At 41.1% G+C, this 27,692-nt stretch overlaps 1 protein-coding gene across 1 annotated transcript; it reads left to right on the top strand.

Annotated features, from left to right (window-relative positions):
- Positions 1-771: 771 nt before the first annotated feature.
- Positions 772-2,993, top strand: LOC118396912 (somatostatin-1A). Its single transcript, XM_035791303.2, has 2 exons — positions 772-1,065; positions 2,481-2,993. Exons 1-2 carry the CDS (start codon positions 928-930, stop codon positions 2,685-2,687), a joined length of 345 nt encoding a protein of 114 aa, XP_035647196.1. The 5' UTR covers positions 772-927; the 3' UTR covers positions 2,688-2,993.
- Positions 2,994-27,692: the final 24,699 nt, after the last annotated feature.

The following is a 27,692-nucleotide window of genomic DNA, read 5'->3' on the forward strand; positions in this document are numbered from 1 at the left end:
CTCCACATCCATTGCAGGTCAACATGAGTATTTTCTTGTGTGTGCCGAAGAATGAATGAAATGAAGAAGAATTACATCAATTTTCAAATAAAAGTGCCCCTTTATAATAATACAAAAAATGACAGGATTAAGTGAATTCCATTTGCTGCTTCACTTGCTTTATTCCAAAGTAGACATATTTGTCTCATCATACTGATATTTTGTTCGATAATAATTGAATTGTTGTAAATGCAAAAGGATCATTGCAGGCATGCGTAATGACGTGAAGTCGCGAGCGAAAATACCCATATGAGAAGTGTTTTGAATGAGTTTAAGAGTCCTCTAAATTGGAAAAAATATACTGTATGTCCTATATGTAGAAACAATATGTTGCATATTTCCAACAGCTGTATTTATGAAGAATAAAAACATTTCAGGCATAAGTGACGTTCAGACTCATCATGAAATCCTATAGTCATTAAAGTGGAGGCCAGTTTGACACATTGTAGCCTATTCATGATGTATGTGTTGTTGATTTTCCATTACAGTGCCTTGAGTTCATTTCATTGGGCGAAAAAAAATAAACGAACTTGTTGAAATTCAATAAGATCCACACGGAGTGAAAGTCTCTACAAAGTAAACCATATTTCACTAATCGGGCGATATTCAATAAATGAAAGGATCTTGAATTCCCTTTTCTCGAAGGATGCGCACGACTCTCTAATCGTTGGAAACTTTGTCACTTGGAGTCATCACTCAAACGTTACGCGCCAGAAGGAAACCCCCCTTACCACCTGACCACAGACGAACCGTTTAAAAGACGGGTTCGGAGGGGGCACTAGAACAACAGAAGGAGCAGCATAACCCGAAGAGAACCCCATCTCGACTATCTTCTGCCCAATTGAACCGCCTTCATCCATCCTCTGCCACCCCGATACACAAAAGAAGATGCTCTCGACGCGTGTCCAGTGCGCCCTAGCGCTGCTTTCCCTAGCCTTGGCCATCAGCAGTGTCTCTGCAGCTCCATCCGATGCCAAACTTCGCCAGCTTCTTCAACGGTCACTCATGGCACCTGCAGGCAAACAGGTACCTTCAATCAGACTTTAATTATACGTTTTCGTTCTTCGCCAGCTACTGTGACCATATTATCCTATTTTTCAGAGCTGGTGGTACAGCTGCAAACTACATTTTATGTAGATTTACTTCCAGAGTATAGAGATTATACATGATACAGATTTAAGGTTAAACAGTTGCCATACATTTATCCCTGCAGTTTTACTTGCAGGTGCATGTGGAAATTAATCGATCTATTTAGCAAGATACAGGGAACAGCATGATGCGCATTTTCATGGTGCCGAAGCGACCACGAAATTAAGTATTTGTATTTGTACAAATATTTGGGGTCCAGCAAAATTAAGCCAGTTATACAATTAAAAAGACATTACATTACATTTCACAACACATTCCATAACATATTAAGTGTGTTCCCACATATCGACAACACAAAATCCATGTGTATGTGTGTATACGTTATCATGTATATGTGTATGCGTGTCTGTGCCTGTGTCTCTCTTCATAGTCCCTGCTGTTCCATAAGGTGTAGTTTAATCCGTTTTTTAAATCTGATTTTACTGCTTGCATAAGTTTTTTGATGTGAAATAGGGTTTCATGTAGTCTAAGTAGCCGTAGCTCTATGTAGGACTGTGCGCCTCCCATAGTTTGTTCTAGACTTGGGGATTCTGAAAATACCACTGGTGGCATGTCTTGTGGACTATGCATGGGTGTCTGAGCTGTGTGCTAGTAGTCTAAACAGACAGCTCGGTGCATTCAACATATCAATACTTCTCGCAAATAGAAGTAGTGATGAAATCAATCTATCCTCTACGTTGAGCCAGGAGAGATTGACATGCATTTTATTAAGTGCCGAGGAATGTGGAAAGACTGCTATCAGAGCAACTAATGAAATGTAAATGTGAATTCTTCTATATTTTAAATCATCCTTTAAAATGAAAATGTATCAAATAAAAACGAAAGATGTCTCTGGAATTTGGGGTCTTGCTGTAGGTAGTTGTCAATTACAAACGCAACTTGACGAGAATAGTTAAAACATACAGTGGAATGGGTTTTAATGTTAATGTTTATTAATGAAACGTCTTCTTCAAAGAAAATGAAACACATGTTGAAATAAAAAAGTTGTTTTACATCTCAGTTTAAGTGATCGGTTCATGCGTAACAGCATAGGAAAGGTCATTTTAAAGATTTACAGCCATCTTAAATAAATATAAATAATGCAGATCAAATAGCCTACACATATTTTAGCAATGTGAGGGAAGAGAAAACAACATACAAACACTGATTTCCTTCCTAAATGGGTAGGCTACATTTTATTAAGGCGTGTTGATTTGTTTCTATTTCAATGGATCCTGTTGCTAAAATGTGTATTTTTCAGTCTCCACAAAAGAGAAGAAATAAAAATGTTATGTTATTTGATCTATTTTCAGGAGCTTACCAGGTATACACTTGCAGAGCTGCTCTCAGAGCTTGCACTAGCAGAGAACGAGGCGATTGAGTCAGATGACCGGTCTCGTGGCGTGGAGCAGGAGGATGTGCGTCTCGAGCTGGAGCGTGCTGCTGGCCCAGTACTGGCGCCGCGTGAACGCAAGGCTGGGTGCAAGAACTTCTTCTGGAAAACCTTTACATCATGTTAATTAATCTACAACTGGGCCTTTACTGCTTATACTACATCGCATCTCTTTAGTTTCAATGTAAAAATGTTATGTTATTTTATGCGCCATGGCTTAACCCGCCAATCCCAAAAAATGTAAATACAAATTATTATAACTTTAACAACAATCATGCTGATGTCTTTATCGATCATTTTGATTTTTTCCCGAAATAACACATGAATGAATGTTCTAGAGATTGTATGCAATTCTGCTTTCGACTGTGCTTTATGTATTCTGGCAGATAAGCTATTTTTAATTGTTTGTTTGAATAAAATCTGTGTTTCAGAACCAATGTGTTGATTCATATATTGTTATCTTGCTCCTCCTCACAAATGGGTTGTATTATTTGGGAATGGCTATTATAGGCTTATCCTATGAGATGTTAGCACTTGTTTCCAGGATGAGCATGGTTCTTTCCTCCATTTGGAGTGATGTTATTTATGAATGCTTTTGCAGGGTCTAGTTTTATTTTAGGCGATAAATCCATTGTTAGACAAAGAGACTTTGTTGTGGTGGCCATAAAAATATAAATATATAATTTATGAAGGGTAGGTATAACGTAAACATTGACCTGATGAACCTCCAGCAAACAACATATACACATACCAAACATTAGGAACACCTTCCTGATATTGAGTTGCACTCTGCCCCTTTAGCCCTCAGAACAGCCTCTATTCGTCAGAAACTGTTGAGCATGAAAAACCCGGCAGCATAGCAGTTCTTGACACATTCAAACCGGTGCGCCTGTCACCTGCTACATAATATTCCCCCTTCAAAGGCACTTAAAAATGTTGTCTTGCCCATTCACCCTCTGAATGGTGCACCTACACAATCCATGTCTCAATTGTTTCAAGGCTTACATTTAAAAAAAAAACCTGTCTCCTCCCCTTCATCTACAGTGATTAAAGTGGATATAACAAGTGACATCAATACGGGATCATAGCTTTCACTTGGATTTACCTGGTCAGCCTATGTCATGAAAAGAGCAGGTGTTCTTAATGTTTTTTATAGTCAGTGTAGGCGACGGTGTTATACAGTCAAAAGTTTGGACACAGCTACTCTTTGAAGGGTTATTCTTTATTCTTACTATTCTCTATATTGTTGAATAATAGTGAAGCCATCAAAACTATGAAATAACACATATGGATTCATGTAATAACCAAAAGTACAAATCCCCCCCAAAAAATTATATTTAAGATTTGTTCAAACAGCCCAGCCCTTTGCACGCTCTTGGAATTCTCTCAGCCAGCTTCATGAGGAATTCTTTTCCAATAGTTTTGAAGGAGTTCTCACATATGCTGAGCACTTGTTGGCTGCTTTTCCTTCACTCTGTGGTCCAACTCATCTCAATCCATCTCAATTGGGTTGAGGTCGAGTGATTGTGGAGGCCAGGTCATCTAACGCAGCACTCTCTTTGGTCAAATAGCCCTTACACAGCCTGGAGGTGTGTTTTGCGTCATTGTCCTGTTGAAAAACAAATGATAGTCCCACTAAGCGCAAACCAGATGGGATGGCGTATTGCTGCAGAATTCTGTAGTAGCCATGCTGGGTAAGTGTACCTTGAATTCTAAATAAATAACAGACAGTGTCACCAGTAAAGTACCCCCAGACCATCACACCTCCTCCATGCTTCACTGTGGGAACCACATATGCAGAGATCATCCATACACCTACTCTGCCCCTTGGAACCAAAAATCTCAAATTTTGACTAGTTAGAGCAAAGGACAGATTTCCACCCATGATGTCCATTGCTTGTGTTTCTTGGATCAAGCAAGTCTCTTCTTATTATTGGTGTCCTTTAGTAGTGGCTTTTTTGGAGCAATTGCCCATGAAGGACGTGAGATGTGTCTATTACTGTTTATTCTGTGAAGAATTGACTTGGGATGCAATTTTTGATTCTGGTAACTCTAATGAGCTATCCTTGCAGGAGAGGTAACTCTGGGTCTTCCATTCCTGTGGCGGCCCTTTATATATATTTTTTATTTTACCTTTATTTAACTAGAACAAATTCTTATTTTCAATGACAGCCTAGGAACAGTGGGTTAACTGCCTGTTCAGGGGCAGAATGACAGATTTGTACCTTGTCAGCTAGGGGATTTGAACTTGCAACCTTCCAGTCACTAGTCCAACACTCTAACCACTAGGCTACCCTGCCGCTCTCATGAGAGCCAGTTTCATCATAGCGTTCATGGTTTTTGTGACTGCACTAGAAGAAATTTGGAAAGTTCTTAACATTTTCCAGGACTGACTGACTTTCATGTCTTAAAGTAATGATGGACTGTCGTTTCTTTTGGCTTATTTGAGTTGTTCTTGCCATAATATGGACTTGATCTTTTACCAATGTTTAGCTTATGTTATTGTGGGTGTAGCGAAGTGCATGTGTTTCTAGCTACATTGCTGTAATATCTAACAATTTCACAAGAATACACACAATACAGACAATGTGGGAACTTCTTCAAGGCGGTTGGAAAATCATTCCAGGTGAAGCTGGTTGAGAGAATGCCAAGAGTGTGGAAATCTGTCATCAAGGCAAAGTGTGGCTGCTTTGAAGAATCTCAAATATAAAATATTTTGATTTGTTTAACACTTTTTTTGTTACTAGATGATTCCATGTGTTATTTCATAGTTTTGATCTCTTCACTATTATTCTACAATGTAGAAAATAGTAAAAATAAAGAAAAACCTTTGAATGAGTAGGTGTGTCCAAACTTTTGACTTGTGGTGTATATATATTTTATTTTTCTACAGCAATTATTGCTCAAGTACACATTTGTCAAACAACACAGAAAAGAGAGGGTCAAATCATTGCATGTTGACTAAATACGTTTTAAAAATGCATTCCGTAGTTCAGTATGATCCATGTGAAACACAAGTTAAGCTTACCATAATGTATGTTTCCAAATCCAAGCAGGTTGGGACAATATTATGACCAAATTGTGACATTTTTGTTGTTTTTGTCATTGGCAGTTTTTTTTGGGCCAGTTTTTAGTAGGAGCAGGAGTCGTAACAATTATGTATTTGTTGTAATTCAACAAGAGATTTTTTGATTTTTTTCTTAGATTAATTCTGACTATTTTGAGGAAGTGTTACTGGTGATGTTGTTGCTACGGCGTCTCAAGAGGGACAAAGAGTAATATTTCTGTTTTTTTCTCATTTTTCAAGCAAAGGTCTTTTAAGGGAGTATGAGAGCACAGATGTTCTCAGTAAGATGTTCTCTGTACTCAGTAAGAACCTAGTCTACGGGGCCTTTAGCCTACCTGTCCTCAACCAGTCTTCCAGTGCAGGGAAATAAAAGTGAAGGTCCACTTTTTGTGGTGTGTGTGTGTGCGTGTGTGTGGTTAAATGCTACCTCGGAAATGTGTGTGTGTCTGCGTGTGAGTGAAAAACAAGTTACTAAAATGTCAAATATGTGTGCACACTTTTCTACATGCACATGTGTGCCCGTTTGTGTACGCCCCTGCATATGTGTGTCGGTACGTGTGTGCTTGTGTGTAGACTCCATACTGACAACTCAAAATGTGCAGGAGGAGGAGAATCACTGAGCTGCTTGGTGAGATTAGGAAACAATGCCAAATGGGAAGTGCACTTAATAACCCCTGCCTCATTAATGGGCTTCGGTTAAGAAAGCACTCAAACAATTAGTATTAAAGAGCAAGACACTGACAGTCAGAGAGGAAAGGGGTGCATGTGCCTATCCTGATTCCTGAAAGCCTGTGTCAGTGTGTGGGTGGAGAGAGCGCGGACAGGGAGGTGGTGTCTGAGAGGGGACACTTCAATCCCAATGCCTCCCCTTAGCCTGCCTCCTCTTTTTCAAGTGTTGTGACATATCCCTCAAAAACGGAGCAACTAGTGGTAGGGAGATATACTGTAAATACATCATTTGCGAACAGAAGAAGGGACCAAAGGATAGGCTATCACGTAATTCTTGACGACATGCCTTGGGTTTTTCACAATGCCTGTATTGGCAACAGTAATAGCTGTCCTTATATTTCCCATGCAACAAATACACAGTTACCATATGAGCAACATATTAGAATTGCAAAACAACAATGTACCTGTAAAGTACCCATCCTCTTTGGAGTAGTACTGGAACAGGACTTTCCATAATAGCTGTTTGACATGGAAGATTTGTATTTACTTTACTCAAGTCATTTTCTGAAATTTCTTGGTGATTACCCAGTGGAAGCAATTAAAAATGAAAACTACTGTTCTGTACTAATATTTATACCAAACATTTTAGGGTCCATATAAAGCTCGGCTACATATTTTATCCTTCACTACACAATAAGCAAGAAAAGAGTTAGCTACCTAGCTACGTTACTTCAGCTGCATTGCATTACAAAGATCTTAAAGCCCTAATATTAACATTACAACACTGACAAGTCAGGGTTTGAACATTTGTTTTATTTGTATATTGTATTTATTCACCATTAGCTGCTGCAAAGACAGCAGCTACTCTTCCTGGGATCCAGCAAAACTAGGGCAGTTATACCATTTTAATTCAACTGCATTCAACTGAAATGTATCTTCCGCATTTAACCCAAACACTCTGAATCCGAGTGGTGCAAGAGGGTGCCTTAATTGACATCTTAAGCCCCCAGGGAACAGTTGGTTAACTGCCTTGCTCAGGGGCAGATGACAGACTTGTACCTTCTCAGCTCAGGGATTCAATCCAGCAACCTTTTGGTTACTGGGCGACTGCTCCAATCATTAGGCTACCTGCCAACCTACGATACATGCACAACAGATTTCCCAACACATTAAGTGTGTGACCTCAGGCCCCTACTCCACCACCACATACAACACAAAATACATGTGTACATGTCTGTATAGTGCGAATGTTATTGTGCATTTGTATGCATGTGTCTGTGCCTATGATTATTTTGCTTCACAGTCCCGCTGTTCCAGAAGGTGTATTTTTATCTGTTTTTTAAATCTAATTGTACTGCTTGCATGAGTTACTTGATGTGGAATAGAGTTCTATATAGTCATGGCTCTAGGTAGGACTGTGCGCCTAACATAGTCTGTTATGGATTTAGGGATTATGAAGAGACCACTGGTGGCATGTCTTGTGGGGTATGCATGAGGGTTCGAGCAGTGTGCTGGTAGTTTAAACAGACAGATCGGTACATTCAACATGTCAATGCCTCTCACATATGCCCGCATTGATGAAGTCAATCTCTCCTCCACTTTGAGCCAGGAGAGATTGATATGCATATTATTCATGTTAGCTCTCCATGTGCCGCCTGTTCTGAGCCAATTGCAATTAACCTAACATGCTGAGCACACCGGTCACGTCGGGTGTGCGAGCGTTGCAAAAATAAATGAACACATACTGTTACGCCCTGACCTTAATATTCTTTGTTTTCTTTATTATTTTGGTTAGGTCAGGGTGTGACATGGGTGATGTATGTGTTTTTGTACTGTCTACGGGTTTTGTATGTTTATGGGGTTGTTTACTATCTAGGTGTTTTGTATGTCTATGGTTGCCTAGATTGGTTCTCAATCAGAGGCAGCTGTTTATCGTTGTCTCTGATTGGGAACCATATTTAGGCAGCCATATTCTTTGGGTAGTTCGTGGGTTATTGTCTGTGTTAGTTGCCTGTACTGATCATATATAGCTTCATGTTAGTTTTGTTGTTTGTTTAAGTGTTCTTTGTTTAAAGAAGATGTATTCATCTCACGCTGCGCCTTGGTCTCCTCCATACAACGAACGTGACACATACATGTTATTCAATCATTGCATCCACACTGCTTGGGCTCTCCAATGAGCATCTGCGTTGCCAGGAGCTAAGATATAAATGTATTATATTTGGACCCAGAACAAGCTGCAATCACCCACTGCCCGGGCAACGAAGGAGTGGCTTCGTAAGAAGCATTTCAAGGTCCTGGAATGGCCTAGACAGTCTCCAGATCTCAACCTCATAGAAAATCTTTGGAGGGAGTTGAAAGTCCGTGTTGCCCAGCAACAGCCCCAAAACATCACTGCTATAGAGGAGATATGCATGGAGGAATAGGCGAAAATACCAGCAGTGTGTGAAAACCTTGTGTAGACTTACAGAAAACGTTTGACCTCTGTCATTGCCAACAAAGGGTATATAACAAAGTATTGAGATAAACTTTTGTCATTGACAAATACTTATTTTCCACCATAATTTGCAAATACATTAATTAAAAATCCTACAATTGTGATTTTCTGGATTTTTTTCTCTCTCATTTTGTCTGTCATAGTTGAAGTGTACCTATGATGAAAATTACACGCTTCTCTCATCTTTTTAAGTGGGAGAACTTGCACAATTGGTGGCTGACTAAATTCTTTTTTGCCCCACTGTATATGTAGAGTACAGAGACCATAAGGTTGAATATATTATTATAGACCTGCTAGATCTGCTGTCTCATTTATATTATGAAATTTCAGCTAGATCTACTGTCTCTATTATATTATGACAGACCAGCTAGATCTACTCATATCTATATCATATATCACATATCATATCTAGACCAGCTAGATATTATATTACAACAGACCAGCTGTATCTACTGTCTCAATTTCACTTTGGCCATTGTTGTGGCCCATTACCAGTCCAAAACGATGTCCTCTCCGTTCAAATAGTATTCCTCTATTTGGGAATCGCTAAATGAATCGTCCTCGATCAATTTCTTCTAAAATTGTGTGTACATCTGTATATCTAGACTTAGATTTAGCTTTCCCTGACTGACTTAGTCGCCATACTGATTGATATATAAACAGCTGAATATGTGCTTTACCAAAACAATGATGTGCGCAACATGCGTGGCTCCTTCCGGTATGAATCGTCAATGGCGAATGAACCTCTTTACGCCGGAGTTTACTACATAAACATTACATATTGCCGTTTACCTCAGCTCATTGGCTATCTACCCATCTAGATTTCAAGACGATCAGTGGTCATTGGGTTAAAATACAGTCAATCAACGAAACAGCGGTCATATCATTGGTGCACAACGATGTCATTACTTGTTGTCTTCAAATCGGTTTCTTTCAGTCAATACGTCCCGTGAAATGACCCATCAGGTGTGGTTGTGTTACAAACAAACCAGTTGATTGCAATGAAACCAAACATGACTGGAATAGTCACGTTTTGTGTGTGTATTTACCTCAAATGTGTCGTCGAAAATGGAATGAGACGGAATTCACGACACAAGCGGTTCACAAAATGTTTCGTGTTAGGCTATAAAAATGGATTTTATCAAACAAAAGTATAATAATGAGTATTGGGATTGCAAACAGAGGAAGATCGTCAAAGATCGTCAAAAGTAAACAATTCATTTTATTGCAGATTTTGTTTCGCCTGTGCTGGTTGAAATAGTTTTTTTTTTATGGGGCTCTATCCTCAGATAATCGCATCGTATTCTTTCGCAGTAAATACTTTTTTAAATCTGACAACTCAGTTGGATTAGCAAGATTCTAGGCTTTCGAAACATGGTAGACACTTGTATTTTCATGAATGTTTAATGTGACTATTTATGTAGCGATCACCGTATGTTGTCGAATTTCATCCCGCTACCGGGTTCGGTGCGCAGAGAGGTTAAAAAGGCAGAGCAGAGCTTTATTATGGACAGACTTCTCCCCATGTTAGCTACTGTTGTTTCAATATGTTTTGATCATGACAGTTTTACAATCCACTATTACTCCAAGCCGTTTAGTCACTTCAACTTGCTCAATGTCCACATTATTCATTAAAATATGTAGTTGAGGTTTGGGTTTACTGAATGATTTGTCCCAAATACAATGGTTTTAGTTTTGAAATATTTAGGACTGACTTATTCCATGCCACTCATTCTGTAAATAACTGCAGCTCTTTGTTAAGTGTTGCAGTCATTTGAGTCGCTGTAGTAGCTGACGTGTATAGTGTTGTCATCCGCATACATAGACACACTGGCTTTACTCAAAGCCAAGGCAAGTAGTTAGTAAAGGCAAGTCGTTAGTAAAGATTTTAAAAAGTACGAGACCAAGACAGCTGCCCTGAGGAATTCCTGATTTTACCTATTATTATTATGTTGGAAGGGCTTCCAATTGAAGTACAAACCCTGTGTTCTGTTAGACAGGTAACTGTTTATCCATAATAAAGCAGGGGGTGTAAAGCCCTAACATATGTTTTTCCAGCAGCAGACTATGATCACAATGTCAAAAACCACACTAATGTCTATCAAAACCGTCTACACAATCTTTATATCATCAATTTCTCTTATCAGTAATTTATGTGCTTGTTGAGTGTCCTTCCATTAACCTCTTGAACCTCTGGGGGCAGTATTTCATTTTTGGATGAAAAACGTTCCCGTTTTAAACAAGATATTTTGTCACGAAAAGATGCTCGACTATGCATATAATTGACAGCTTTGGAACGAAAACACTGACGTTTCCAAAACTGCAAAGATATTGTCTGTGAGTGCCACAGAACTAATGCTACAGGCGAAACCAAGATGAAATGTCATACAGGAAGTGAGCCAGATTTTGAATGCGCTGTGTTCCAATGTCTCCTTATATGGCTGTGAATGCGCAAGGAATGACCCTACACTTTGTCGTTTCCCCAAGGTGTTTGCAGCATTGTGACGTATTTGTAGGCATATCATTGGAAAATTGACCATAAGAGACTACATTTACCAGGTGTCCTCTCTGTGTCCTCCGTCAAAACTATTGCGTAATCTCCAGGTGTATTTTTCCATTTTGAACAGAGGAGAAACCAAACTGCCTCGAGTGATTTATCATCGAATAGATATGTGAAAAACACCTTGAGGATTGATTCTAAACAACGTTTGCCATGTTTCTGTCGATATTATGGAGTTAATTTGGAAAAAAGTTTGGCTTGTAATGACTGAATTTTCTGATGTTTTCTTAGCCAAACGTGATGAACAAAACGGAGCGATTTCTCCTACACAAATAATATTTTTGAAAAAACTGAACATTTGCTATCTAACTGAGAGTCTCCTCATTGAAAACACCCGAAGTTCTTCAAAGGTAAATGATTTTATTTGAATGCTTTTCTTGTTTTTGTGAAAATGTTGCCTGCTGAATGCTAGGCTTAATGCTATGCTAGCTATCAATACTCTTACACAAATGCTTGTGTAGCTATGGTTGAAAAGCATATTTTGAAAATCTGAGATGACAGTGTTGTTAACAAAAGGCTAAGCTTGTGAGCCAATATATTTATTTCATTTCATTTGCGATTTTCATGAATAGTTAACGTTGCGTTATGGTAATGAGCTTGAGGCTATAATTACGCTCCCGGATACGGGATTGCTCGTCGCAACAGGTTAAAGCGTGCCGAAAGTCTGTTGTCAATTTGTTTACTGTGAGATAGCATCGTATATGGTCAAACACACTTATTTCCAGACATTTCCTAAGGGTTCTGAACAGGCTGGTTGGTTGGCTATTTGAGCCAGTAAAGGGGGCTTTATTTAACCTCTTTAGCCCACCCGACACGCAGGCGTGCCATCGAGCCATCTGGAAATGCAAATGCGCTACGCTAAATGCTAATAGCACTCGTTAAAACTCAAACGTTCATTAAAACACACATGCAGGGTACTGAATTAAAGCTACACTCGTTGTGAATCCAGCCAACAAGTCAGATTTTTAAAATGCTTTTCGGCGAAAGCATGAGAAGCTATTATCTGATAGCATGCAACACCCCGAAATACCTGAAGGGGACGTAAACAAAATAATTAGCATAGCCGGCGCTACACAAAACGCAGAAATAAAACATAAAACATTCATTACCTTTGACGAGCTTCTTTGTTGGCACTCCTAGATGTCCCATAAACATCACTATTGGGTCTTTTTTTTAGATTAAAATCGGTCCATATATACCCTAAATATCAATCTATGAAAAGTGTGTGATCCAGGAAAAAACATTGTTTTAAAACGCAACGTCATTTTTTTTAATTAAAAAAGTTGACGATAAACTTTCACAAAACACTTCGAAATACTTTTGTAATCCAACTTTAGGTATTAGTAAACGTTAATAATCTATCAAATTGATCACGGGGCGATGTGTATTCAATAGCTCCACGTCTTCAAATCATGGTCGGAAATTTATCTTCCAAAACATCCTGTCGGAGACCGGAAGGAATGGGCTCTCTCTTACTCGTTTGACAGGCAATTGACAAGACTGGCGACATAGTGTGGAAGCTGTAGGACTTGCAATCTCAGCCCCATGTAATTTGCTTTCAGTTTTTCAGTTTTTCTTTCTTTTTTTTTTCTTTTTTTTTTCTTGCGCTTTTCGATGAAACACACGTTCTGTTATAGTCACAGCCGTGACTTAACCCGTTTTATAAACGTCAGAGTGTTTTCTATCCATACATACTAATCATATGCATATACTATATTCCTGGCATGAGTAGCAGGATGCTGAAATGTTGCGCGATTTTTAACAGAATGTTCGAAAAAGTAAGGGGTAGGCTGAAGTGGTTTTAAGTTACTCCAAAGATTTTTACTTTCATTCTTTATATCCTTTCGTTTTGTTTCAGAGTAAAGTTTATTTTCTTTTTCTTTAGTTTCATACATGTTAACCAGATACTGACGGTTAGCACTTGGTGGTTCGATAGCAGCTTCCCACAAGAATTGGCTTTAGGTGAGGCAAATTAACCTGTTGCCATATTACTTCAGCAGCATTTAACAAGCTTTACAGGAATGTGGTTCTGAATATAAAAAGGCCAGACCTCCACCTTTGGCATTTCTGTCATTTTTGTAGTGCTTATAATCATGTTTTGCTACCACTGTATCATCAAAGGTATTACCTAAGTGAGTTTCAGTGTTTGTCAGAATATGAATGTCCTCTGTTACTAGCAAATTGATTTAATGAACCTTATTTCTTAAGCTACATATGTAACGTTGGCTATTTTTTAAACACTTTTCTGGAATGCTTGATTGTTTTTATTGCATTACTGGGACGCTTAGCTCATGTTATTTATGTTAGTACAGGGTGAGCTGCACACAGTTGACTTCCTGCTATGGCACACCGCCTCAGTGGTAACAGTACAACTGTCGTTCATAGGCATATGATTACTGCATACAGTAATTGTAGAACCAGCAGAGGCATTCATGGCAGTAAGAGGGGCATAAATTAGGTTACTGACATTGTGTCTTCCAGCGCCCCTGGGATAATGTACATCTGCTGAAGCATTTTGACAATTCAGTGACACAATGGTAGGGATTAAATTAGCTGTGCTTGGGTCATTGATAAGTTATTGTCTCAACGCAGCCTTATAATGCTGTGAAAGGATCCACGAACCAAAATGATTTGGGTGGATCCCATCCTACTTAAAATATGAGCTTTGTTTCCAGAAGGTATCAAAATGTTACACCCACAGCGATGAAATAGCCTCTTCGCCAGTTATGGAGGGCTAAAAGTCTGCTGAACCATTCAATACCATGATTTAGAGAGGGCAGAGGGCCAGATATTAGGGGGCGTTTGTTGGTGTCAAGTAGTTACCAAATCAGTTCTTTAAAATCCTTCTTCAGCTGTTTTGAACTGCCCTTCATAATGTCATTGAATCCCACATGGACTTGGGCAGTATTTTGACGTACGGATGAATGAAAAGCATGCCCAAAGTAAACTGCCTGTTACTTAGGCCCAGAAGCTAGCCTGTTGCGATTCTAGGGGCAGTATTTTAATTTTTTGAAGAAAGAAAAAAACGTTCCCGTTTTCAACGGGATATTTTGTCAGGACAAGATGCTAGAATATGCATGTATTTGACAGCTTTGGATAGAAAACACTCTAACGTTTCCAAACCTGTAAAGATATTGTCTGTGAGTATAACAGAACTGATGTTGTAGGCGAAAGCCTGAGAAAAATCCAATCATGAAGTGTTCCATATTTTGAGTCCCTATTGAGCTGAGAATGTGCTATCAACCGGCTTACACTTTCTATGTATTCCCCAAGGTGTCTACAGCATTGTGACGTAGTTTTACGCATTTATGTTGAAGAATAGCTGTAGGCGGCTACATTGCGTAAGTGGTCACCTGATGGCTCCCAGGGTGACTCTCGCGTAAAATACAGAGGTAGCCATTACTCCAATCGGTCTTACTGAAAAACGAATTGTCCCGACGGATATATTATCGAATAGATATTTGAAAAACACCTTGAGGATTGATCAACGTTTGCCATGTTTCTGTCGATATTATGGAGCTAATTTGGAATATTTTTCGCCGTTTTCAAGACTGCAATTTCCGGGCGATTTCTCAGCCAAACGTGAAGAACAAACGGAGCTATTTCGCCTACAACAATAATCTTTTGGGAAAAATTAACTTTGGCTATCTACCTGGGAGTCTCGTGAGTGAAAACATCCGAAGTTCAAAGGTAAACGATTGAATTTGATTGTTTTTCTGATTTGTGAAAAGGTTGCCTGCTGCTAGCAAGGCATAATGCTATGTTAGGCTATCGATAAACTTACACAAATACTTGTCTAGCTTTGGCTGTAAAGCATATTTTGAAAATCTGAGATGACAGGGTGATTAACAAAATGTTAAACTGTGTCTCAATATATTTCATTTGTGATTTTCATGAATAGAAATATTTTCTAGCGATATTTATCTCCGTTGCGTTACGCTAATTAGTGTCAGGTGATGATTACGCTCCCGCATGCGGGATGGGGAATCAGTAGAGGCTAGGATATGCATATAATTGGTAGATTTGGATAGAAAACACTCTAAAGTTTCTAAAACTGTTAAAATAATGTCAGTGAGTTTAACAGACCTGATATGGCAGGTGAAATCCAGAGGACAAACCATCCTCCCCCAAACAAATTCGGCCTACCACTGATTTCAATGGCTATCACTTTTATTATAAGGTGAAAACCTCCCAGATTGCAGTTCCTAGGTTTTCCACTAGATATCAACAGTCTTTTAGAAAGAGTTTCAGGCTGTTTCTTGGAAAAAATTAGCTAGTTTTTCTAAGTGGCTCCCATTTTGTCTGTAGTGTTTCCATGCGCGTGAAGGAAAGTGCATTCTTTGTTATTTATCTCTGGTAATGAACATACTATTCTCTGTCTTAAATTGTATTGTTTATTTACATATTAGGGTACCTAAGGTTTGATTATAAACATTGTTTGACTTATTTGGATAAGTTTATTGGTAACGTTTGGGATTCATTTTTTATGCATTTTTGAAACCGGTGGATTATTGACTGAAGCGTGCCAGCTAAACTGAGTTTTTATGGATATAAAGAAGGACTTTATCAAACAAAAGGACCCTTTGTGATGTTACTGGGACCTTTTGGAGTGCCAACAGAAGAAGATATTCAAAGGTAAGGCGTTTATTATATCTCTATTTCTGACTTTCGTGTCGCACCTGCCTGGTTGAAATCTTTTTGTTTCATGGTTTTGTATGCAGGGCACTGTCCTCAGATAATCGCATGGTGTGCTTTCCCCGTAAAGCCTTTCCGGCTACCCGGATAAAGCACTAAATAAATTTAAGTTAGTGCTAGATACAGCTGCTAGAATCCTGACTAGAACCAAACAATTTGATCATATTACTCCAGTGCTAGCCTCCCTACACTGGCTTCCTGTTAAGGCAAGGGCTGATTTCGAGGTTTTACTGCTAACCTACAAAGCATTACATGGGCTTGCTCCTACCTATCTCTCTGATTTGGTCCAGCCGTACATACCTACACGTACGCTACAGTAACAAGATGCAGGCCTCCTAATTGTCCCTAGAATTTCTAAGCAAACAGCTGGAGGCAGGGCTTTCTCCTATAGAGCTCCATTTTTATGGAGTGGTCTGCCTACCCATGTGAGAGACGAAAACTCGGTCTCAACCTTTAAGCCTTTACTGAAGACTCATCTCTTCAGTGGGTAATATGATTGAGTGTAGTCTGGCCCAGGAGTGTGAAGGTGAACGGAAAGGCTCTGGAGCAACCAACCGCCCTTGCTGTCTCTGCCTGGCCGGTTCCCCTCTCTCCACTGGGATTCTCGGCCTAACCCACTGGCTTACTGGGGCTCTTTCATGCCATCCCTAGGAGGGGTGCGTCACTTGAGTGTGTTCAGTCACTGATGTCATCTTCCTGTCTGGGTTGGCGCCACCCCTTGGGTTGTGCCGTGGCGGAGATCTTTGTGGGCTATACTCGGCCTTGTCTCAGGATGGTAAGTTGGTGGTTGAAGATATCCCTCTAGTGGTGTGGGCTGTGCTTTGGCAAAGTGGGTGGGGTTATATCCCTCCTGTTTGGCCCTGTCCGGGGGTATCATCGGATGGGGCCACAGTGTCTCCTGACCCCTCCTGTCTCAGCTTCCAGTATTTATGCTGCAATAGTTTATGTGTCGGGGGGCTAGGGTCAGTTTGTTATATCTGTAGTACTTCTCCTGTCTTATCCGGTGTCCTGTGTGAATTTAAGTATGCTGTCTCTAATTCTCTCTTTCTTTCTCTCTCTCGGAGGACCTGAGCCCTAGGACCATGCCTCATGATGAGCCCTAAAACCTGGCATGATGACCTGAGCCCTAGGACCTGGCATGATGACTCCTTGCTGTCCCCAGTTACCTGGCTGTGCTGCTGCTCCAGTTTCAACTGTTCTGCCTGTGATTATTATTATTTGACCATGCTGGTAATTTATGAACATTTGAACATCTTGGCCATGTTCTGTTATAATCTCCACCCGGCACAGCCAGAAGAGGACTGGCCACCTCTCATAGCCTGGTTCCTCTCTAGGTTTCTTCCGAGGTTTTGGCCTTTCTATGGAGTTTTCCCTAGCCACCGTGCTTCTACACCTGCACTACACCTGCACTGTACAGCACTTTGAGATATCAGCTGATGTACAAAGGGCTATATAAATACATTTGATTTTATTTGAAATCTAACACAGCGGCTGGATTAACAAGAAGTTAAGCTTTATTTACACATGTAATACACATGTATTTATATTTCTGTAGTTTGAATTTCGCGCTCTGCAATTTCACCGGATGTTGCAGAGGTGGGTCGCTAGCGGAACGCCTGCTCTAGAAAGGTTAAAATGTTTGGGAGCAGCTCATTGATGACCTGTACTCGTGCTCCTGGATAGCACAACGTTTTTGCTCCAGACTGAGGCATTTCTCACATTTGAGCTGCCTGCGGCAGGTACCCTAGTAGTTAGAGCGTTGAGCCAGCAACTGAAAGGTTGCTGGATTGAAACCCCGAGCTGACAATGTAAAACTCTGTCATTCTGCAGCTAACCCATTGTTCCCCAGGCGCCGAAGACGTCAATGTCAATTTAAGGCAGCCCCCCACACCTCTCTGATTCAGAAAAGCAGGATAGCATACCCCCGCTGCTCCCGGCGATAGGTCCCGGCCTCCCACAGCAGGCAGAGCCCCATCAGATCCAGAGAGTGACAAAGCCACTGCTGGAGTCTGCGTAGTTGGAGTTCATAGCGCAGTCCCAGCGATGAAGCCTTAGGTAGATCAGGCTGCTTTAATGAACAGCAAGGCAAGCGTACACAATTGTTCATTCAATTTGCAGTAGATTTAACATCCACTGGGTTTCACAACATGTCAGGCTGGTTTGTTAAATAGTACCTAAAACATTAAACAACACAAATGGCAATTCCTACAAATCAAACGCCCATATAGCATGCTAAATGTATAGCTAGCTGGCTAATGTTAGCTAACCAGATAGCTTGTTAAATAGCAATTCTTATAAATGTTGTTTGTCTCTACATGAACTAGCATATTCCTCTTCACTGTACATGCTTTTCTTGATTCATTATGAAGTTATAATGAATTACATTTGCTTCCTTCCTAGTTATTTTGTCAGCCATTATTCTTGAAGCAACGCTTCCCAAGTTTAGGGAAACACTCAATAGTATGTCTGCATCTCAATTAGCTTCGTTTGGAGGGCCAACTAGAGGGCTGAAAAATGCACTACACCTCATTCAAAGTTAAATTGTGATACCACTACAACACGATAGGGCTCGTGTGATCGCACACAATGGAGGGGAAGGGCTAGGGGGGTATTGGGATTGAGCCGAGGTTGTTATCTCCAGAATTCAGTCCTGTGTCCTGCCAGTCTGCTGTAGGCATGGTCCGACTGTCTGACCTGTATATGGGTCAGGAGAGAGAGACAACCAGGAGCCCAAATGGAGTGACAGCCAGGAGGTCTAATGTCTGTCACTCAATGTGTTGAGTCCAAGTGGCAAAGTCTTATAGGTCTGGATTTGTCCTATGATCATCGTCTCATTCGTTCTTGTTCTCTTTTTTCTTTCCTTTTCTCTTCCCCTCCATTTCACTCCTAAAAGCTTTTGAACTTTGGATTTCTCAATACCATATGGTCTTCTGCTATTGATACGTTTCAACACAGATCCAGAAAATGCTTGTACGCGATTGAGAATTTTTTAAACCTTTTTTTCCCCTTTTGACAGACAGTAATTCTTCCTCCATTCATGCCTGTCTGTCTTCCTCTACTGAAAAGGCTAATCATTTCTGACATTTAATCTCTGGGAGTTTATGGCAGAAAAATAATATCAACGGGATCTGAGTGCATAACCCTTTGGAGAAGAGAGTGCATCATTTGAATAGCCTTTACAGGTCCTGTACTGATAATGCTGCATCACTGTGGCCTATATGATAGAGGAAGAAGTAGAGGGAAGTTTGTGTGTGTGTGTGTGTGTGTGTGTGTGTGTGTGTGTGTGTGTGTGTGTAAGTCCTCATTTAGTATCATTCAACCAGTGATTTCACACAAACACAATGCTTAAAATAGGTTTGCCCTTTAAAGAAACTCAGATTGAAATACTGAACATCTTATAGCAAAAATGTCATCATTGTCACGTTCTGACCTTAGTTCTTTTGTTATGTATTTGTTTAGTATGGTCACGGCGTGAGTTGGGTGGGTTGTCTATGTTAGGTTTTCTATGATTTTCTATTTCTGTGTTTGGCCTGGTATAGTTCTCAATCAGAGGCAGCTGTCAATCATTGTCCCTGATTGAGAACCATATTTAGGAAGCCTGTTTTCCATTGTGTTTTGTGGGTGGTTGTTTCCTGTTTAGTGTGTTTGTTTCACCTTTCAGGACTGTTTGTTTGTTGGTTTGTCTAGTGTTCCATATTTCATTAAATTATATGAACACTTACCACGCTGCACCTTGGTCCTCCTCTCCTTCCCCAGACGACAAGCGTTACAATCATTGTGTGTGTGTGCAGGCAAGCGTGTATGCATACTTTCGTGCATCTGTGTGTGTATGTGTGTGTTGTCCATATGTGCGTGCATTAAAGGCACAGTATGTAGCTTTGTGGGCAACCCCACCAAATTCACATAGAAATATGAATTATAGATGTTTTTCATTGAAATCAAGTCTGAGAAGAGGTAGATCCATTCTACATGTGTTATTTATATGCTTCTCATCCTTAAGTTTAGTTTTGGAGTTTTTTTACTTTTGGTTTTGTACAACAGCTTCAAACAGCAGAAAATAGTGCATTTTTAGTTATTGAAAATATATTTCACAGTGGTTTAGATAATACAATGATTCTCTACATTTTACTTGGTTTAGTCACAAACTGAAATTAGGTGAACCATCAGAATTTTATCAACGAGGCAACGGTGGAGAGATTTCTGTATATTGCACCTTTAAGGTGAGCTGTGTTTGTGCCGACATTCTCCCACCCAGGATAATCCCGCTAATTTGCAATCTTTGTTGTTGCACATAATTGCCCTTTAGGTGCGACATCTCTCCCTATCCATCAACAGCTATTCAGTTGCGAGGCCTCAGCCACACATCTGTTCCCTTCTCAAACGTCACACCAGCGTCGACATCCGCTAAGCAGCTTCTACTGAAATTACCACGACAAGTCATTAAAATTTTGTATACACATTCACAAGCTTCCTCTATTAAACTCTATTAAGTGAGTGGATACGGAACCTCAGCAGTGTAGGGATTTTTATTGAAACACTCACAGCTGATATTGTTGGATAGAACGAGTCTCTTCAGGCAACTGGTTGAGGTTGGCGTGTGTGTGTGTGTGTGTGTGTGTGTGTTGCAGCATTCCAGCTACATGTTTAATACAGTGTTTCACATATCAACCTTTCTGATCTACAGTACCTGTCAAAAGTTTGGACACACATATTATTTCAAGGGTTTTTCTTTATAGATTAATAGTGAAGACATCAACTCTATGAAATAACACATTGGGAATCATGTAGTAACCAAAAAGTGTTAAACAAAACCAAACGTATTTTATAGTTGAGATACTTCAAAGTAACCACCCTTTGCCTTGATGACAGCTTTGCACACTCTTCAGACAGTGTCACCAGCAAAGCATCCCCACACCATCACACCTCCTCCTCCATGCTTCTCAGTGGGAACCATACATGCAGAGATCCTCCATTCACCTACTCTGATTAACAGAAAGACACGGCGGATGGAACGAAAAATCAAAAATTTGGACTCGTCTGACGAAAGGACCGATTTCCACCGGTCCTATGTTCATTGCTCGTGTTTCTTGGCCCAAGCAAGTCTCTTCTTCTTATTGGTGTCCTTTAGTAGTGGTTTCTTTGCCGCAATTCGTCCTTGAGGTTCCTAGGCTGTCATTGAAAATAAGAATTCTTATTTGTTCTTAACTGACTTGCCTTGTTAAATAAAGGTAAAAAAAATAAAATAAAATGAAAGCCTGATTCACGCAGACTCTACTGAACAGTTGAAGCCACGTCCTCAGAGCATGCGCAGACCAGCTGGCTGGTGTGTTTGCGGACATATTCATTCTCTCCCTATCCCAAACTGCTGTCCCCACATGCTTCAAGATGGCACCATTTTTCCTGTACCGAAGAAGGTAAAGGTAACTGAACTAAATGACTATCGTAGCACTCACTTCTGTCATCATGCAGTGCTTTGAGAGACTAGTCAAGGATCATATCACCTCCACGTTACCTGTCACCCTAGACCTGTCCTGTCAAACTTCAATTTTCTTACCAGCCCAATAGGTCCACAGACGATGCAATCGCCATCACACTGCCCTATCCAATCTGGACAAGAGGAATACCTACGTAATAATTCTGTTGACTATAGCGCAGCATTCAACACCCTTGTACCCTCCAAGCTCATGGCTAAGCTTGAGGTCCTGGGTCTCAACCCCGCCCTGTGCATTTGGGTCCTGGATTTCATGATGGGCCGCCCCTAGGTGGTGAAGGTAAGAAACAACACCTCCACTTCGCTGATCCTCAACACTGGGGCCCAACAAGGGTGTGTGCTCAGCCCCCTCCTCTACTCCCTGTTCACCCTTGACTGCGTGACCATGCACTCCTCCAACTCAATCATCAAGTTTGAACACAACACAACAGCAGTGGGCTTGATTAGCAACAATGACGAGACAGCCTCCAGGGAGGAGGTGAGGGCACTCTGAGCGTGGAAAACAACCTCTTACTCAATATTAACAAAACAGAGGAAGTGATTTTGGACTTCAGGAAACAGCAGAGGGAGCACCCCCTATCCATTTACATTACATTTACATTTAAGTCATTTAGCAGACGCTCTTATCCAGAGCGACTTACAAATCTATCCAGATTGACGGGACAGCAGTGGAGAAGGTGGAAAGTTTAAATTTCCTCAGCATACACATCACAGACAAACTGAAATGGTCCACCCACACAGACAGTGTGGCGAAGAAGAAATTTGGCTTGTCACCTTAAACCCTCACACACCTTTACAGATGTACAATTGAGAGCATCTTGCCGGGCTGTATCACCGCCTGACAGCAACTGCACCACCCAGAACCGCAAGGCTCTCCAGAGGGTAGTATCACCGGGGACTACCTGCCCCCCAGGACACCTACAGCACCCAATGTCACAGGAAGGCCAAAAAGTTAAATCAAGGAAAACAACCACCCGAGCCACTGCCTGTTCACCCCGATACCATCCAGAAGGCGAGGTCAGTACAGGTGCATCAAAGCTGGGACCAAGAGACTGAAAAGCAGCTTCTATCTCGAGGCCATCAGGTTGCTAATAACCTCTACAGGATCGGTGAGTCCCCGACGTGATGGTTGAGCTAATGTATGGGGATGAGGTGCAGTGGGGCAAACAAGTATTTAGTCAGCCACCAATTGTGCAAGTTCTTCCACTTAAAGATGAGAGGCCTGTAATTTTCATCATAGGTACACATCAACTATGACAGACAAAAGGAGAAACAAATCCAGAAAATCACATTGTAGGATTTTTAATGAATTTATTTGCAAATTATGGTGGAAAATAAGTATTTGGTCAATAACAAAAGGTTCTCAATACTTTGTTACATACCCTTTGTTGGCAATGACAGAGGTCAAACGTTTTCTGTAAGTCTTCACAAGGTTTTCACACACTGTTGCTGGTATTTTGGCCCATTCCTACATGCAGATCTCCCCTAGAGCAGTGATGTTTTGGGGCTGTTGCTGGGCAACACGGACTTTCAACTCCCTCCAAAGATTTTCTATGGGGTTGAGATCTGGAGACTGGCTCGGCCACTCCAGGACCTTGAAATGCTTCTTACGAAGCCACTCCTTCGCTGCCCGGGCGGTGTGTTTGGGATCATTGTAATGCCATCCACGTTTAATCTTCAATGCCCTTGCTGATGGAAGGAGGTTTTCACTCAAAATCTCACGATACATGGCCCCATTCATTCTTTCCTTTACACGGATCAGTCGTTCTGGTCCCTTTGCAGAAATACAGCCCCAAAGCATGATGTTTCCACCGCCATGCTTCACAGTAGGTATGGTGTTCTTTGGATGCAACTCAGCATTCTTTGTCCTCCAAACACGACGAGTTGAGTTTTTACCAAAAAGTTATATTTTGGTTTCATCGGACCATATGACATTCTCACAATCTTCTTCTGGATCATTCAAATGCTCTCTCGCAAACTTCAGACGGGCCTGGACATGTACTGGCTTAAGCAGGGGGACACGTCTGGCACTGCAGGATTTGAGTCACTTTGGTCCCTGCTCTCTACACGTCATTCACTAGGCCCCCCCCGTGTGGTTCTGGGTTTTTGCTCACCGTTCTTTTGTTCATTTTGACCCCATGGGGGGAGATCTTGCGTGGAGCCCTAGATCGAGGGAGATTATCAGTTGTCTTGTATGTCTTCCATTTCCTAATAATTGCTCCCACAGTTGATTTCTTCAAACCAAACTGCTTACCTATTGCAGATTCAGTCTTCCCAGCCTGGTGCAGGTCTACAATTTTGTTTCTGGTGTCCTTTGACAGCTCTTTGGTCTTGGCCATAGTTGAGTTTGGAGTGTGACTGTTTGAGGTTGTGGACAGGTGTCTTTTATACTGATAACAAATTCAAACAGGTGCCATTAATGCAGGTAACGAGTGGAGGACAGAGGAGCCTCTTAAAGAAGAAGTTACAGGTCTGTGAGAGCCAGAAATATTGCTTGTTTGTAGGTGACCAAATACTTATTTTCCACCATAATTTGCAAATAAATTCATTAAAAATCCTACATTGTGATTTTCTTGTTTTTTTTGTCTCATTTTGTCTGTCATAGTTGATGTGTACCTATGATAAAAATTACAGGCCTTTAAGTGGGAGAACTTGCACAATTGGTGGCTGACTAAATACTTTGTAGGTACTGTAGGTACATTGTAGGTACATTGGGTGGGCTATTTTACAGATGGACTATGTTCAGCTGCAGTGATCGGTTAGCTGCTCAGATAGTTGATGTTTAAAGTTGGTGAGGGAAATGAAAGTCTCCAACTTCAGCAGTTTTTGCAATTCGTTCCAGTCACTGGCAGCAGAAAACTTGGAAGGGAAGGCAGCCAAAAGAGGTGTTGGCTTTGGGGATGATCAGTGAGATATACCTGCTGGAATGTGTGCTACGGGTGTGTGTTGTTATCGTGATCAGTGAACTTAGATAAGGCGGAGCTTTACCTAGCATAGACTTATAGATGACCTGGAGCCAGTGGGTCTGGCGACAAATATGTAGCGAGTGCCAGCCGACTAGAGCATACAGGTCGCAGTGGTGGGTGGTATAAGGTGATTTGGTAACAAAACGGATGGCACTGTGATAGACTGCGTCCAGTTTGCTGAGTAGAGTGTTGGAGGCTATTTTGTAGATTACATCGCTGAAGTCGAGGATCGGTAGGATAGTCAGTTTTACTAGGGTAAGTTTTGCGACTTGAGTGTAGGAGGCTTTGTTGCGAAATAGATAGCCGATTGTAGATGTTTAATATGAGTCTGGAAGGAGAGTTTACAGTCTAGCCAGACACCTAGGTATTTATAGTTTTCCACATATTCTAGGTCGGAACCGTCCAGGGTGGGGATGCTAGTTGGGCGTGTGCGGGCAGCGAACGGTTGAAAAGCATGCATTTGGTTTTACTAGCGTTTAAGAGCAGTTGGAGGCCACGGAAGGAGTGTTGTATGGCATTGAAGCTCGTTTAGAGGTTAGTTAGCACAGTGTCCAAGGAAGGGCCTGAAGTATACAGAATGGTGTCGTCTGTGTAGAGGTGGATCAGGAAATCACCAGCAGCAAGAGCGACATCATTGATATATACAGAGAAAAGAGTCGGCCCGAGAATTGAACCCTGTGGTAACCCATAGAGACTGCCAGAGTTCCGGACAACATGCCCTCCAATTTGACACACTGAACTCTGTCTGAAAAGTAGTTGGTGAACCAGGCGAGGCAGTCATTAGAAAAACGTAGGCTATTGAGTCTGCCGATAAGAATACGGTGATTGACAGAGTCGAAAGCCTTGGCCAGGTCGATGAAGACGGCTGCACAGTACTGACTTTTGTCGATGGCGGTTATGATATCGTTTAGTACCTTGAGTGTGGCTCAGGTTCACCCGTGACTGGCTCGGAAGCCGGATTGCACAGCGGAGAAGGTACGGTGGGATTCGAAATGGTCAGTGATCTGTTTATGAACTTGGCTTTTGAAGACTTTAGATAGGCAGGGCAGGATGGATATAGGTCTGTAACAGTTTGGGTCTAGAGTGTCACCCCCTTTGAAGAGGGGGATGACCGCGGAAGCTTTCCAATCTTTAGGGATCTCGGATGATACGAAAGAGAGGTTGAACAGGCTGGTAATAGGGGTTGCAACAATGGCGGCGGATAGTTTTAGAAAGAGAGGGTCCAGATTGTCTAGCCCAGCTGATTTTTACGGGTCCAGGTTTAGCAGCTCTTTCAGAACATCTGCCGTCTGGATATGGGTGAAGGATAAGCTGGGGAGGCTTGTTGGCCAGGGTTGGAGTAGCCAGGAGGAAGGCATGGCCAGCCGTTGAGAAAAGCTTCTTGAAATGTTCGATTATCATGGATTTATCAGTGGTGACCGTGTTACCTAGCCTCAGTGCAGTGGGCAGCTGGGAGGAGGTGCTCTTGTTCTCCATTGACTTTACAGTGTCCCAAAACGTTTTGGAGTTAGTGATACAGGATGGGAAATTCTGCTTTAAAAAGCTAGCCTTTGCTTTTTTGTCTGACTGCGTGTATTGGTTCCTGACTTCCCTGAACAGTTGCATATCGTGGGGACTATTCGATGCTATTGTAGTCCGCCACAGCATGTTTTTGTGCTGGTCAAGGGCAGTCAGGTCTGGAGTGAACCAAGGGCTATATCTGTTCTTAGTTCTGCATTTTTTGAACGGGGCATGCTTATCTAAGATGGTGAGGAAATTACTTTTAAAGAATGACCAGGCACCCTCGCCTGACGGGATGAGGTCAATATCCTTCAAGGATACCCGGGCCAGGTCAATTAGAAAGGCCTGCTCGCAGAAGTGTTTTGGGGAGCGTTTGACAGTGATGAGGGGTGGTCGTTTGACCGCGGACCCATAGCGGAATCAGTCAATGAGGCAGTGATCGTTTAGATCCTGATTGAAAACGGTGGAGGTGTATTTGGAGGGCAAGTTGGTCAGGATAATGTCTGAGGGTGCCCGTGTTTACGGATTTAGGGTTGTATCTGGTGGGTTACTTATTATATTATATATTATTATATGATTATATTATCCAAATGTTATCAATAATATGCATATCCTTGCTTCAGGTCCTGAGCTACAGGCAGTTAGATTTAGGTATGTCATTTTAGGTGTAAATTGAAAAAAACTGGCGGATCCTTAACTTCTTGCGTCGAGCAATCCCGTATCCGGGAGCGTAATCATAGCCTCAAGCTCATTACCATAACGCAACGTTAACTATTCATGAAAATCGCAAATGAAATGAAATAAATATTGGCTCACAAGCTTAGCCTTTTGTTAACAACACTGTCATCTCAGATTTTCAAAAAATGCTTTTCAACCATAGCTACACAAGCATTTGTGTAAGAGTATTGATAGCTAGCATAGCATTAAGCCTAGCATTCAGCAGGCAACATTTTCACAAAAACAAGAAAAGCATTCAAATAAAATCATTTACCTTTGAAGAACTTCAGATGTTTTCAATGAGGAGACTCTCAGTTAGATAGCAAATGTTCCGTTTTTACAAAAAGATTATTTGTGTAGGAGAAATCGTTCCGTTTTGTTCATCACGTTTGGCTAAGAAAAAACCCAGAAAATTCAGTCATTACAAGCCAAACATTTTTCCAAATTAACTCCATAATATCGACAGAAACATGGCAAACGTTGTTTAGAATCAATCCTCAAGGTGTTTTTCACATATCTATTCTAGTTGGAGATTACGCAATAATTTTGACGGAGGACACCAAGCGGGCACCTGGTAAATGTAGTCTCTTATGGTCAATATTCCAATGATATGCCTACAAATACGCCACAATGCTGCAGACACCTTGGGGAAACGACAGAAAGTGTAGGCTCATTCCTGGCGCATTCACAGCCATATAAGGAGACATTGGAACACAGCGCCTTCAAAATCTGGGCCATTTCCTGTTTGAAATTTCATCTTGGTTTCGCCTGTAGCATCAGTTGTGTGGCACTCAAAGATAATATCTTTGCAGTTTTGGAAACGACAGAGTGTTTTCGTTCCAAAGCTGTCAATTATATGCATAGTCGAGCATCTTTTCGTGACAAAATATCTTCTTTAAAACGGGAACGTTTTTCATCCAAAAATTAAAAGTGCACCCCCTATATCGAAGAAGTTAAGAGGTTGCCGCCT

Source organism: Oncorhynchus keta, chromosome 18, assembly GCF_023373465.1.
Source record: "Oncorhynchus keta strain PuntledgeMale-10-30-2019 chromosome 18, Oket_V2, whole genome shotgun sequence".
In the NCBI taxonomy this organism is placed as follows: domain Eukaryota; kingdom Metazoa; phylum Chordata; class Actinopteri; order Salmoniformes; family Salmonidae; genus Oncorhynchus; species Oncorhynchus keta.

What these genes read in the sequence shown, in the direction of transcription:
- LOC118396912 (XM_035791303.2), top strand. Translation starts at nt 928, where the DNA reads ATGCTCTCGACGCGTGTCCAGTGCGCCCTAGCGCTGCTTTCCCTAGCC. An exon ending in TGGCACCTGCAGGCAAACAG is followed by an intron (nt 1,066 to 2,480) that starts GTACCTTCAATC and finishes ATCTATTTTCAG; the next exon opens with GAGCTTACCAGGTATACACT.